At 40.8% G+C, this 14,005-nt stretch overlaps 1 protein-coding gene across 1 annotated transcript; it reads right to left on the bottom strand.

Annotated features, from left to right (window-relative positions):
• Window positions 1–16: 16 nt before the first annotated feature.
• Window positions 17–13,602, bottom strand: LOC147912780 (uncharacterized). The gene is given in 6 exon segments (XM_087422059.1): window positions 17–298; window positions 301–1,469; window positions 1,471–1,732; window positions 9,083–9,236; window positions 11,045–11,105; window positions 13,551–13,602. Coding segments are annotated over 5 exon segments (1,743 nt in total). The 5' UTR covers window positions 11,060–11,105; window positions 13,551–13,602; the 3' UTR covers window positions 17–155.
• Between the last annotated feature and the right edge of the window lie 403 nt (window positions 13,603–14,005).

The raw sequence follows: 14,005 nt of genomic DNA, 5'->3' as shown, positions 1-14,005 counted from the left end.
GTACATTTGTACAGTTTCTCTCCAGTACGGATTTTCTTATGCTGAGTAAGGATTGAATCCTCAGCAAATGCTTTGCTGCAATCACTATTATTGTGAGGTTTCTCTCCAGTAGGAATTCTCTGATGAATTGTGAAGTTCTGCTTTTGAGTACAAACCTAGCCAGATGCATTACATTTGGAAGGTTTCTCTCCAGTATGGATTTTCTTATGTCTTTTAACGCATGAAAATTGGGTAAAAGATTTGTCACAATCATTACATTTGTAAATTTTCTCTCTAGTATGGATTTTCTTATGCCTACTAAGTACTGAACAATCAGCATTTCTTTGCCACATTCATTACATTTGTAAGGTTTCTCTGCAGTATGAATTCTCTGATGAGTTGCAAGATTTGACCTGTGACTAGAGACCTTGCCACACTCATGACATTTGCAAGGTTTCTCTCCAGTATGAATTCTTTTATGTTGAGTAAGCCTTGAGTTGTTAGCAAAGGCCTTGCTGTATTCATTACATTTGTAAGGATTGTCTCCAGTATGGATTCTTTTATGTTGAGTAAGCTTTGACTGTCGAGCAAAGGCTTTGCTGCATTCATTACAATTGTAAGGCTTCTCTCCAGTATGCATTCTCTGATGAATTGCAAGATATGACTTTTCACCAAAGACCTTGCCACACTCATTACACTTGTAAAGTTTCTCTCCACTATGGATTCTCTTATGCTTAGTAAGTCCTGAACAATCAGCAAAGTCTTTGCCACATTCATAACATTTGTAAGGTTTTTCTCCAGTATGAATTCTCTGATGTCCTTTAAGACCATCATAAAGGGTAAAAGCTTTGCCACACTCATTACATTTGCAAGGATTCTCTCCAGTATGGATTCTCTTATGCTGAGTAAGGGTTGAATGTCTAGCAAAAGCTTTGCTGCATTCATTACATTTGTAAGGTTTCTCTCCAATATGGATTCTCTTATGTTGAGTAAGGTTTGAATGGCTAGCAAAGGCTTTGTTGCATTCATTACATTTGTAAGGTCTCTGTCCAGAATGAATTCTCTCATGTTTTGAGAGGTATGAGCTTTTGCTAAAAGCCTTCCCACATTTATTACATTTGTAAGATTTTTCTCCAGTATGTGTTTGCCCATATTGTGTAAGTAACAAAAGATATTTAAAAACCTCCCTATATTTATTACAAATATTTTTAACACCATTAGGAATTTGTTGAAGTGGTGAAACTGAAGAATCATGGTTGATAGACTTCTCAACTGGATTGCATTCACAAATTTTCTCCTCAGTTTGAAATCTCTGCACTTCCGCCAAGTGTGCCTGCAAACCTGATTGAGTTCTATTTTCGAAACACATTACATACTTGTTTCTAGCATCACTTATGTTATTTTTCAGTTTTAACAAATTTCCTATCAATGGCTCATCATGCATGAAATATTGGTACATATTATTTCCTACAGAAAGACTGCTTTTCAGGAAAATTATTTGTGGTTTTATTACATTCACCTATTCTATGAGTGAGCTTTCCGTTATGGATTAACGGCACTGCTTTGTGATTTCTGGCATCATATCCCCACACACTTCCAAACTCATGTATATTTTCCAAGACTTCTTTGAGGTCAAAATCCTTGATGCCACAGCTTTCAGTTCTTTCCAATACCAGTAGATGGCAGAATTCTCCTTCATTAATGTCCTCTCTTGGCAATAATTCCTTTATTGCAAATCCAGCAGAAAGGCTTCCTATTGAGTTTCAAGAGAAATGTTTTATATTGAATTAGATAATTCTACAAAACTCAATCCTTATAATGAACAAAGTTATGAAATTTATGAATCACTGTATTTAAACACCATTGTAATATATAGATTTCTACACTTTTATTTTTATACTTTTTACATATTAATATTTGCTCTCACCTTTGATAACAAATTTTCAAAACAAACCATACATGCTATACATATTTTCTGGCCATATAACTGGATAATTAAATGATACTCCATAGTTAGGGAGTTGATCTACACACTGGCTAGTATATAACCATAGGCATAAAATCCTCATGGAGAGTTGAGGTTGTCTTCCATAATTCTTAATCTTTATAATAAGGTGTGTTGATACGAGGCTAGAAAAAGATACTAAAAGAATACACGTGTAAAACTACGATAACAAAACATTTTTTTAACCCATGATAAATCACCAGATAATTTAATAACTAACCACAACTATAGAAAATAATAGTCTCTGAAATTCTAAAGAATTCTTCCTAAGGAACTAAAGAAAGGATTTACATTCAGGAAAGAACAGACAATAGTTAAAAGGAACAATATGTTGAGAATCACTAAATTTGAAATATCAGTTTCAGGTAAACGCACATTATAAAGATCAAAAATTAGGGGTCCAGCCCCATGGCCTAGCGGTTAAGTTTAGTGTGCTCTGCTTCAGCAGCTCAAGTTTTGTTTCTGTGCATGGACCTACGCCACTCATCAACAGCGATGCTGTGGCGGTGTTCCACATACACAATAGAGGAATACTGGCACAGATGTTAGCTCAAGGCCAATCTTCCTCAAGCAAAAAGAGGAAGATTGGCAACAGATGTAAGCACAGGACAAATCTTCCCCAGCAAAAAAAAGAAAAAAGGAAAGGCTAGCCCCGGTGGCCAAGTGGTTAAGCTCAGCACACTCCCCTTCACTGGACTGGGTTCAGCTCCTGGCCATGGACCTACACCACTTGTCAGTGTCCATGCTGTGGTGGTGGCCCACAGAGAAAATAGAGGAAGATTGGCAACAGATGTTAGCTCAGGATGAATCTTCCCCAAGCAAAAACAAAAAAAAATTATGGAAGACTGTCAGAAATCTCAACTACAATTTCATGTCTACAGTTATATAGTAGCTAGTACACAGATCAACTCTCTTGAAGTACCACTTAACGATCCAGTTAGAGGTTCATAAAAAGTGGATAGTATATAGGATGTGGTTTGAAAATGGTATCTAAGGTGAAAGAAAACAATATAGAAAAAAATTGCAAAAGAAAACCTACAAGATATAATGCACTGCATGTAGCACAGGGAGGCGTGGGTCCTGTGGAAACTAGGGTGCCTAGGTGCTCAAAGTTAATATACAGAAAGGCACAGTGTCATTCATCTGGATCAACAAAAGATCTGAGAAAAGGCCAAGACTGGGATTTAGAAAAGGAGAGGAACTCTTTCAGCAAGAGGCATAATACTCATTCCATAGGAACTATACTATGGGGATAAAGCAAACAAGGAAGAGATTAAAAAGGGAGACTGTGCGGTGTTATGGGAAGAATGCAAATTTACATCTATTCCAATATTTTCTCTAAAAGTAATCAAATTGAATATGCCATAAGTTCCATTTTTAGGCATATACTCAAGAGAGTCATATATATATTCCAGACGACATGTACAAGAACGTTCTTAGGAAGACACAAAAGCAAAAATCTGGAAAAGACCACCAAGGGCAGAATGGATGAATTCACTCTGTACCAACACATATGGCTGCAATAAAACCTTCTCAAAGGTCAAGTAATGAAAGGTGACCATGGATGCTGGATGATGATCTCTGACTAGGGGCACAGAGGTTCTGTGGTGGAAACAAAGTTAGCAGGAGGTTATTGTCAAAGTTTCAACTCATTGGGGATGTGATTATATTTGGTAAAACATAACTCATGAACTCTATTATATAGATTGAAAAATAGAAATTTATCGGGGCCAGCCCAGTGGCATAAGCGGTTAAGTGCACACGCTCTGCTGCGGTGGCCCGGGGTTCACTGGTTCGGATCCCAGGCGCGCACTGACGCACCACTTGTCAAGCCATGCTGGGGCAGCGTCACATATAAAGTAGAGGAAGATGGGCATGGATGTTAGCCCAGGGCCAGTCTTCCTCAGCAAAATCAGGAGGATTGGCAGATGTTAGCTCAGGGCTGATCTTCCTCACAAAACAACAACAACAAAAAAATAGAAATTTATCAGTTTTGACACACTGAGTCTTTTAGTTCAAGTGTCCTTGTTTGTTATATAAAAATAAGAGAGTTGCCTTTCTTTAATATCTTAATTATCTGAAATCATTTCTTTGGACCTTTTAACATTACAGTCCCAAAGATATACGAGATAACATGTGGCAAGTGTTCTTACTATATGTATTAGTAGACATATACTTATTACCCTTATGAATTCATAGAAATACACACTAATCTAAAAGTAATGAATTTTAACTTCACAAACATCATCAGAAAGCAGTATCCTTAAAGGGAATTACTAAATGACTGAGAGCAAAAAACCGTTGGCAAGGAAAAAGGGTGTTAATTGCAGCATTTAAGTGTCGGAACAATTTTTGGCAGTACCACGGTGATCCACAGCAGAGGACTATGTGCAGAGATGTGCTAAGCAAAATAAGTGTCCAATAATACTCAGAACAAAAGGACAGCAATGGGATGTGTGTCAATAAGGACCAGGTGACTTTCTAGAGAATTCAGGTGAAAGAGAAGACAGAGAACAAAACAAGCTTCATGGGTTAATTGAGATATGTAATTTCAAGAACTTAAATGGTCTGGGCACACAGTTCTCAGAAGTAAAAGTACTGAGGGGACAATGGAGTGTAAAAAACACCCTATTTTCTATTACATGAAAGGGGATATTTAAATATTAGATTAGTACACAAAGTTGTGCATGACAAATCTACACAGAGAGATCAATTTTTAGAATAAACTATTTGTAGCAAAAAATATAAAAAGTCAGTGGAATTAAAATCAAATCCAAGCATTTTTCAGAAAACTTCATATACTGTGGAAAAAAGCAATATATCTTATATAAAAAATATGGAAAACCATTTGAATGGTATTTCCGTAGTGACGTAACTTAATAACAAAAGTGTTTTCGACATATTAAAAATTCTCAGTTTCAAAAATGCATTAAGTTTAATTGAGGAAAGTATGTAAAAACAATGAGATACCACTACAATGAGATATGAGAATAGACAAATTCTAGAACACTGACAACAGGAAATACTGGCAACAACGCGGAGAAAGAACTGGCATTCACTGATGGTGGAAAGACAAAATGGTGCAGCAACATTGGAAGACACTTTGGAGTTTCTCACAAAGCTGAACATATTCTAACATGATGTAGCAATCACACTCCTTGGTATTTACCCAGAGTTGAAAACTTATTTCCAATAAAAACTTGCACATGAATGTTTATAGCAGCTTCATCCATAACTGCCATAACTTGGAAACAACCAAGATGTCCTTCAGAAGGTGAACAGAGACAGAAACTGAGGCACACCCAGATAATGGAAGTATTATCCAGCACTAAAAAGAAATGAGCTATCAAGCCAAGAAGTGATATGGATGAACCTGAAATGCATATACCTAAGTGAAAGAAGCAGCTCTGAAAGGGCTATATACTGTTTGATTCCAAGTATATGATATTCTGGAAAAGGCATATGAAGATAGTGAAGAGATCCGTGGTTGCAGGGGTTAAGAGGGAGGGAGAGATGAACAGGCAGAGAACAGAGGATTTTTAGGGCAAGAAATTAGTCTATAAGATACTATTATGGTAGATATGTGTCATTAAATGTTGGTCCAACCCACAGAATGTACAACACCAAGAGTGAACTCTAAGGTAAAGATGGACTTGGGATGATGATGAGGTGTCAGTGTAGGTTCATGAATGATAACAAATGTAGCACACTGGTGGGGGATGTTGATAATAGGGAAGGTCTGCATGTGTGGGGGTTGGAAATACCTGAGACATCTCCGTACCATTCACTCTATTTTGCTGTGAAACTAAAAGTGCTCAAAATAATTGTCCACCAAAAAAGGTGTCTCAACACTACTAAGTACTAAGTAATATGAAACAGAAGTAACAATAATAACTAAGACTATCTTTTCAAAAAATTCTGGAGGTTATACACGTCATGGACAAACTAATAGAGTCATGACCAATTGAGAAAGAAATCACATGAAGTATATAAAACAATATTCATTGCATGACCCCCCAACCCCAAATTGTAGGAAAAAAACAAAACAAAACATCATGAAAAATATTGAACTGATGAAATAAATAGAAAACAAGGTCAGTTATAACAACGAAGTTTGCAAGATGAAAGTATCAGTGACTTAAACAAAACAAAGTGCAGGAGACTTAAAAAATGCAGGCACCATTTCACTTCATAAACTCCTTCAATAAGATGTGTCAAAGCATATTCGGTGAAGGTGAATGAACAACAGCACACACAGGGGATACACAATGTGGCATGAACAGTAGTTTACTCAAGAGTCTCACAGAAATAAGGTTGTGAACTTGGACAGTGTTCTCCTCAGGTTAAGTTCCTACACCTTTTTTTTATTGCCGGCTCAGAAGAGATGATCACATTATGTCTGATCAGTACCGTGATACTGCCCTTAGGAGACAGCGTTCAACTCCTCAAAAACCGGGATAACTAGAAACACTTATCAGTCAGGCTCTCCTAATACTTTCCACCTCAGGGTCCTGGGACTTGCTGACCACTACACACTGGCTTCCAGAGGCACTTCTGTAGGTAGAAGGATGATGTTCTAACACTATTAATCAGTGTTCTTCTTCAAGAATTTTTTGTTACCCAGTAAACACCCTCCACAGGGAAGTCCACCAAAAGTCATTCATCACCTAAAGATGAGTTATCTCAACAGAAAAAGAGGATAAAACTTCAGACCCTTGGAATGTGTATTTCAAACGCAAGTTTCGGAGGCAAAATCCAGGAGAATAAGAGGTCACGAAGACCAAAGTCTTTCTATGTTCCCTGACAATCAGAGCAGGAAGAGAGAGAAAAATATAAGGGGGGTGAACTCCTGAAAGACTGAGATATACTCCCATGTAGCAATGGGGACCAAAGAGAGGATCTCAGTGTCTAGTCTTTACATTACTGCTCAGTGACAATGTCAAACATTCTCAAACTTTAAAATCTCTTTAACAATCTCAAATCCCATTTGTCTTTACACACATGTGGCAAAAAGAGACCTGAAGAGATGGCTGAGGGGCCTGAACAGGCAGATAGGGCTTGACACAGCCCAGGGAGTTTCACGGAACCCCAGAGACAACGGAAGAGCAGCTATTTTCTTGTCTATCTCCTGAGAAGTTCTTCCAAGGACATGAAATGTGAATGGAAAGTGAAGAGGTCCTGGGATCAGGACTACAGAGGCCTCAGCACTGGTCTCTACGGACTAGAGAGATCAAGGGGAAGGAAGACTCCATAGAGAAGGCCATCTTGTTTCCCTCAAACCAAGGGACCAAAGTGGTCCGAGGAACCAGATGACAGAGTAATTATGTCATGATAAAGCTTTTGCCTGCCTCTGCGTGAGCTGGAGCATCATGGTAGAGTGAGATTTTAAACGTTTACACATTTCAACAGCAGTGGTAAGCGTGTCTGTGGTTGGTAGGGGGAATGTCTTTTGAGAGCTCATAAGAAATAAACTTTTATTTTTATTTATTTATTTTTTTAACTCCCCCCACCCCGCCCCACAAAAGCCCCAGTAGATAGTTGTATGTCATAGTTGCACATCCTTCTAGTTGCTGTATGTGGGACGCGGCCTCAGCATGGCTGGAGAAGCGGTGCGTCGGTGCGTGCCCGGGATCCAAACCCGGGCCGCCGGTAGCGGAGCGCACGCACTTACCCGATAAGCCACGGGGCCGGCCCAGAAATAAACTTTTATTTTCCCACAGATCTTTCCCCATTGAGGAGAGTTTCTCAAACAATATTTAACAGGGCAGCTTACTCTGAGCCCATGTATCTGAGCTCTTACTTGTGTTCACATCTCTATACATTCCAATCCGTCTGCATTCTTTCTTAACTTTTCCTTCACTCTGAACAGCCCAGGGCTAAACACGGCAAGGAACAGCTCCCTTGCTCAAAAATGGAGATAATATTCTACTCAAGAGAGATTTCATCTTACAAAAGAAAAACGGAACATGATACGCTATATTTTTCCAGAACACATTCTCTGCTCTTTGTTCATTTAAGAATTTCACCAACTAGGTGCCTCGAGAAACTCAATGGTGGGTATGGAAGCAATTAACTGTTTTTCAAAGTTGTTTCTTTTCCTTTTCTATGTCAAGTAGTTGTAACCACCAACCATCCTGAAACCGACCAAGCGAGAAACTCAAGGGAGATATAACCACCAGCCATCCTAAAACTGACCAAGCCTCACCAGGAGAGCTGTGCCCAAGACCTCTGCCTTATTTTTAATGCAAAGCTCTCTCCAGGAGGAGCTTAGGCCTCATTATGTGGAAGCATGTTCTCCCACTGAGCCTGTGCAAGCAAATACCTGCTTTTCCCTTTTGAATATTCATTCTCCAACTGAAATAAAACTCCCTGCTTCCCTTTGTTCAGGGATGCCATGACTTTGGAAATGATTCCTCATGGCCTCCTATTTGCTGCAAATACATTTTACTTTGTGAGACAACTTCCATTGGTTATTTAACTCACCAGAAGGCAAGTCCACTTGGGTTGGTAACAAGAAGAGAAAACATTATAGAAGTATTTCGAAAATCAGTCAACTGACTGCCGCCTGAATGCTAAGGAGTTATTTTAAGTATGCAGGCATCTGGGAGTGGCCTACTGGCATAGTGGTTAAGTCCGTCACGCTCCGCTTTGGCGGCACAGGTTCACAGGTTCAGATCCCAGGCGTGGACCTACACCACTCGTCAGCCATGCTGTGCCAGTGACCCACATGCAAAAAGTGGAAGATTGGCACAGATGTTAACTCAGGGCTAACCTTCCTCAAGCAAAAAGAAAAAAAAGAGAAAGACTCGCAACAAATCTTAGCTCAAGGCGTACCTTCTAGAGCAAAAAAAAAAAGGTGTGCAGGTAGTTTTAAAAATTTGCTGTAAGGTTCTCCCCACTGATCACACATGATACGTGCAGAATTTCTGAAGAAAGGGGAAGTTAGAGTCCATGTGCCATACTAGGAAGGCTTTCCTTTTTGAATCCAAACAGCTTCAATCACTCTCTCAACAACAGGGACTTGGAACTCAGACAAGCAAGTCAGGGGCTCCCAGGAGACTCACAAGGGAAAATGCAAAGATATACAACAGTAGTTACCAACTTCAGAGGGGAAGTTATCCTCACCCACGGAAAGCAGGTTCCTGTAGTTATCCAACATTACATCCCTGTACAAGGCCCTCTGAGCCGGGTCCAGGCATTCCCACTTCTCCTGAGAGAATTCTATGGCCACATCCCTGAAGGTCAACCGTCCCTGAAAGGAAAGCACATTTCACCATGTCAACAGGGACAGAGTTCTTATTTTGACACAAAATGGGACAAGCAGAGATGTGTAAGGATTGACTTGGCTGGGTGAGTGTTCTCAGTGATCCACGTAAGAAAATTTAGAGCAAGTTATAGTTCTCTAAGTTTCTTTTTACTGAGGTGAACTTCACATAACCCAAAGTTAGCCATTTCAAACTACAATTCAGTGGCATTTAGCACATTCACATCTTGTACAAACATCTTTCTCATCCCAGAGGCAATCCATTACCCATTAAGCAGTTGCTTCCCACTCCTCTTTCCCCGCAGGCCCTGCTAAACACTAATATGCTTTCTGTCTCCATAGATTTACCTATTTTAGATATTTTTATATCAGTGGAATGGTATGAAATGTGTGACCTTTTATGTCCGGCTTCTTTCACTGAGAATAATAGTTTTGGCTCATCCATGGTGTAGTGTGTGTCAGGACTACATTCCTTTTTAATGGCAGAATAATTTCATTGTATGACTATACCACGTTTTATGTATTCACTCATCATTTCATGGACACTTGAGTTGTCACCACATTTTGGCTAACGTTGATGGTGATACTATGAACATGTGTTTGAATCTCTGTTTTCAATTCTTTTGTCTATGTACCTAGAAGTGGAATTACCAGTTACATGGTTTAATGTAAGAACCTGCCACACTGTACTCCACAGTAGTGACACCATTTTCTAGCAACGTGTCAGGATTCTAATTTCTTCACATCTTTACCAACACTTGCCATTTTCTGTTTTAGTATATTCATCCAGGTGCGTGTGAAATGCTATGTCATTGTGGTTTTGATTTAGCATTTTCCTGATGTTACTGACCATCTCCTCATGTGCTTGTTGGCCATTGTGTATCTTTCATGGAGAAATGTCTATTAAAGTACTCTGACCATTTTTTAATGGAGTTCTTTGAATTGTGGTTGAGTTGTAGGAGTTCTTCATATATTCTGGATACTGGACTCTGATCAAATACGTGATTTGCAAACATTTTCTCTCATTTGGTAGATTGTGTTTCACTTACGTGATAGTGCCCTTCAAATGCACATAATTTTTAATTTTTATGGACACCAATTTATCTATTTTGTCTTTCTCCCTTTGCTTTTGGAGTCATATCTAAAAGTTCACTCCCAAATCCAAGATCATCAACATTTACCCCTATGTTCTCAACAGAGTATTATAGTTTTAGGTCTTAGACTTACTCTTTGGTTTATTTTGAATTAATTTTTTATATGGGAAAAGTAGAGGTTTAATTTCATTCTTTTTCATGTGGATGCGCAGTTGTCCCAGCACTTCTTAACAGACTATTCTTTTCTCAGTGAAAGTTTTTGGCACCCTTCTAAAAAAGGAACTGATCACAGATGTCTGGGTTTATTTGTGGACTCTCAGTTCTATTGCTCTGATTTAGATTTCTATCCTCAAGCTGGAAGCACAGTTTTGATTACTCTAGGTTTGTAGTCAAGTTTGACATCGGGAATTTTAGTCCTCCAACCTTGTTCTTCTTTTTCACCATTATTTTGGTTATTTGGGGTCCTTACGAATTCAATGTGAATTCTAAAATTGGGATTCCTATTTGTGCAAAAAAGGCTGTTCGGTTTTTCGTGGGGATTCCACTGAATCTGGACAGTACTTTGAAGAGTACTGTCAGCCAAATAACACCAAGTCAACATTTTAGGTAGGACCCTTCAGAGACAGAGAAGATTGGCAAGTACAACATATGGCAGTTTAGGAAGGAGAGAACAGAACAGTCAACTGAGAATGTGACTTTTACCTCGGAAAGAGCCATTCCAACTTTCTGTCCTCTTCCTCTAAGATTCTCAGGTTAGATTATCCTGTATGACAAAAATATGTTGTTCAATGATTAGAATCAACACACTCCCTTCCACTGCCACAAGTATACACATATGGAAAACCTCAGTACAGGGGACAGATGGCCCTCTGCTGCCCACTCTAACAGGAGGGATGCTGGGACAATAAACTCCATACAGAGACCAATAAGTGAATTTTTCACCCATTTCTCCAGAAAGCCCGACCATCCCACTGAAGCCCACACACTCTGCTGCAACTGCATTGTCCTTTGGTCCTTTGTTCACTTGGCATGAAGTGTAAGGAAACTGCCTCATCCAAAATCTTGGCTCCTCCCAAGGCAGCACACATCCAATGAGTGGTTGATGCAGGATATGGAAGTCTGTGCCTGCCTCAATTTGGACAAACTTTGAAGGGCTACCCAACTCCAGAGCTCCCTGCTGTAGCAACACTGATTAGCTTAGATTTTTGTCCTGAGGGTGATGGGAAACCATTAGAGGATTTATTGCCAGGAGACGACACAATCAAACTTAAGATTTACTCGTAAAACACGGGGTGGGGGAGTGAAGCTGAAGGAGAGGCATGTCTCTGTCTCTGAGCTTCTGTCCCTGCCTCTTTCTTAGCGGTTTTCATTATTTTTGGAGGACTGGGACACATTGCAAATAATAACTGGGCACCCTGTACTAGAAAACTGTCAAATGCAGACACATGCCAAATTTTGAAAATCATTTCAGGGATCCCATTAGCTCAGACTCAGAATTCCTGGTCTACTCTATCATCTTCATGTTACAGGTGGGTGCACTGAGGCTCAGAGGGGAGAAAGTTTACCAAGATACCCTGAAGAGGACTGAGTTCAATGAGCAGAACAGAGTGTAAGTGGTGGCCTGCAGAGGGCAGTAGAAAAGGTCTGTTCTAATTCCAGATTACATTTCACATTCCTGAGCAAGAGAAGATTCTCTTTCATGGCTTTAATCAAACGCAAGCATTTAGTTCCTCTTTTCCAGAAAAGTATTTAAAAAATGAATTTAAAATAGTTATTAGTCTAGGAAAACATGAAGGAGGGTCACTTGGAGATGGGCTCTGAGCAATGTGTTCATCATGGACACATGGGCGCTACTGGAACAAAGTTTCACATCCATCCAGCCCATCCTTCAACATTTGTACAGAAAGGACAAAGGGAACTTGAGGGGAACATCTATGTAGGTGCAGACTTCAGCTCAGAAGTCACTAATTTATCAGATCACTTCAGGGAAAACATAAACTGTTGACTTCTAAACTAACTGGCTAAACTAGGTTTTTCGTGTTAAAACATTACCAGCATCTTTACCAGACGCATAGTGAAATACTATAGTTATTTACAGACATCAAATAGTTCCAATATATAATAGAGTAGAAAGCATAAAAACCTCATTCTCTGAACAATAAAACTAAGAAAAATAATTGGAAATTAAAAAAATTCTTAACTTAAAACAAGTGTGAGGATAAATCAAATTCAGAAAAAAATGACATGAGCCATAGGTACAGAAAGTCCTCCCCCATTTCTTGAAAGGGAAGATGGTGACCTGGAATTGACTGAGCTAAGTCTCTGCCCTCAGGGTGGATAGGGGCTGCAAATGAAATTATCTTTTGGTGCAACAAATAGAAAATGCAGATGTCTCACAAACCTGGTTTTGTAACTCTCATTCCCTTTGCATAATTTTAGCAGTTCAACAAATCTTTAATTAGATTATAGAGCCTCTAGTCAGTACTTCCCAGCTTAATATCCCATATCCAATCAAAATACTCGCCCGGGTTAGGGTCCAAAACTTTCTCCACCTCTGTGTTTTGCTCTCTGTATTTGTCTTTCTGGTTTTCTCCTCTCTTTTTGTCCACTTCTGTGTTTCTCCCTTTCTCTTTACCCTTTTGTTTCCCTCCCTCTCTATTCCTCCTCCTCCAGTCTGTTGGGCCCGACTGTGTTGCAACCTCTTTTTCAATCCCTGCGTTCTTTCTCCCTAAACTTTCTGGTGGCCTCTAACCCCATATCTTTCTGCCTCTTTCTCCCCATCTCTGTTCTCCTCTGCTCTCCCTGGAGGGGGGTGAAGGGCATGTACCCACCTCCTGAGTGAGGACTTGACCACGCGGTTGGGGGGGAGGGGAGTGGAGTGGGGCATCAGAGAAAAGGTTTTGAGCAGGAAAACGACGCAGCATGCGGTCGGTGTCTACGCGGACCGAAGGCAGAAAGGCTGGGCGGGCACCTGCCTCAGAGCGATTTTAACGGGAAACGGACGCAGACTCCCGACCGGCACGGAGCCGCAGGACTCAGGACGTCTATGGCGACGCCGCGAGAGGCGAAAGCGACGAACTGACAGCAAGAGCGACCAGCGGGTTCAGAGATTTTAACTTAGGGGGCCACCCCGAAACCCGGGTGTCAGGAGCGGGGGGTCAGAGGACCCGAAAGCGCAGGTACGAACCAGAAACACAGACTCACTCACCCCGAGCGCGCACGTCGCTCCGCGTGATCCGCCTCCGTCCCCAGGAAACCGCGCATGCGCGTGCGTATCGGGGCGGGGCCGACATGACGGGGCGGGAACGGAGGCGGGTGGGGCTCGGCGACGTAGGGGCGGGGCTGGGCGCGGTGTCTGGCGCTCTCGTCCGCCCGCCAGGTTTCCTGTGTGTTCGTCCTTGCGCCCAGCAAGCAACCTCAAGCTCTCTGCTTTTGGGTCCGTTCGAATCTATGTGGTGTCGTTTGCAGCCGGGCTTCCTACAGAATTACAGGTGTGTCAGCAGCTTATCCTGGAAGCCGAGCTATTTCCTCTTAACAAATTGACAGCGAATCACGTGAAAGCTTTTTGACAAGAGGATGGAGACACCTCTCCTGTGAGGAGGCTGTGGCTGCGGAGGAGGTCCGGGACCGTCTGAGACCCCGGACAGTTACACCCTCTTGAAG

The sequence above is a fragment of the Ceratotherium simum genome, chromosome 33 (assembly GCF_057802395.1).
Source record: "Ceratotherium simum simum isolate JZ-2026a chromosome 33, ASM5780239v1, whole genome shotgun sequence".
Classification (NCBI taxonomy): Eukaryota; Metazoa; Chordata; class Mammalia; order Perissodactyla; family Rhinocerotidae; genus Ceratotherium; species Ceratotherium simum.
Note: the sequence above shows the minus strand (reverse complement) of the source record. Positions and strands in the feature narration are given on the sequence as shown.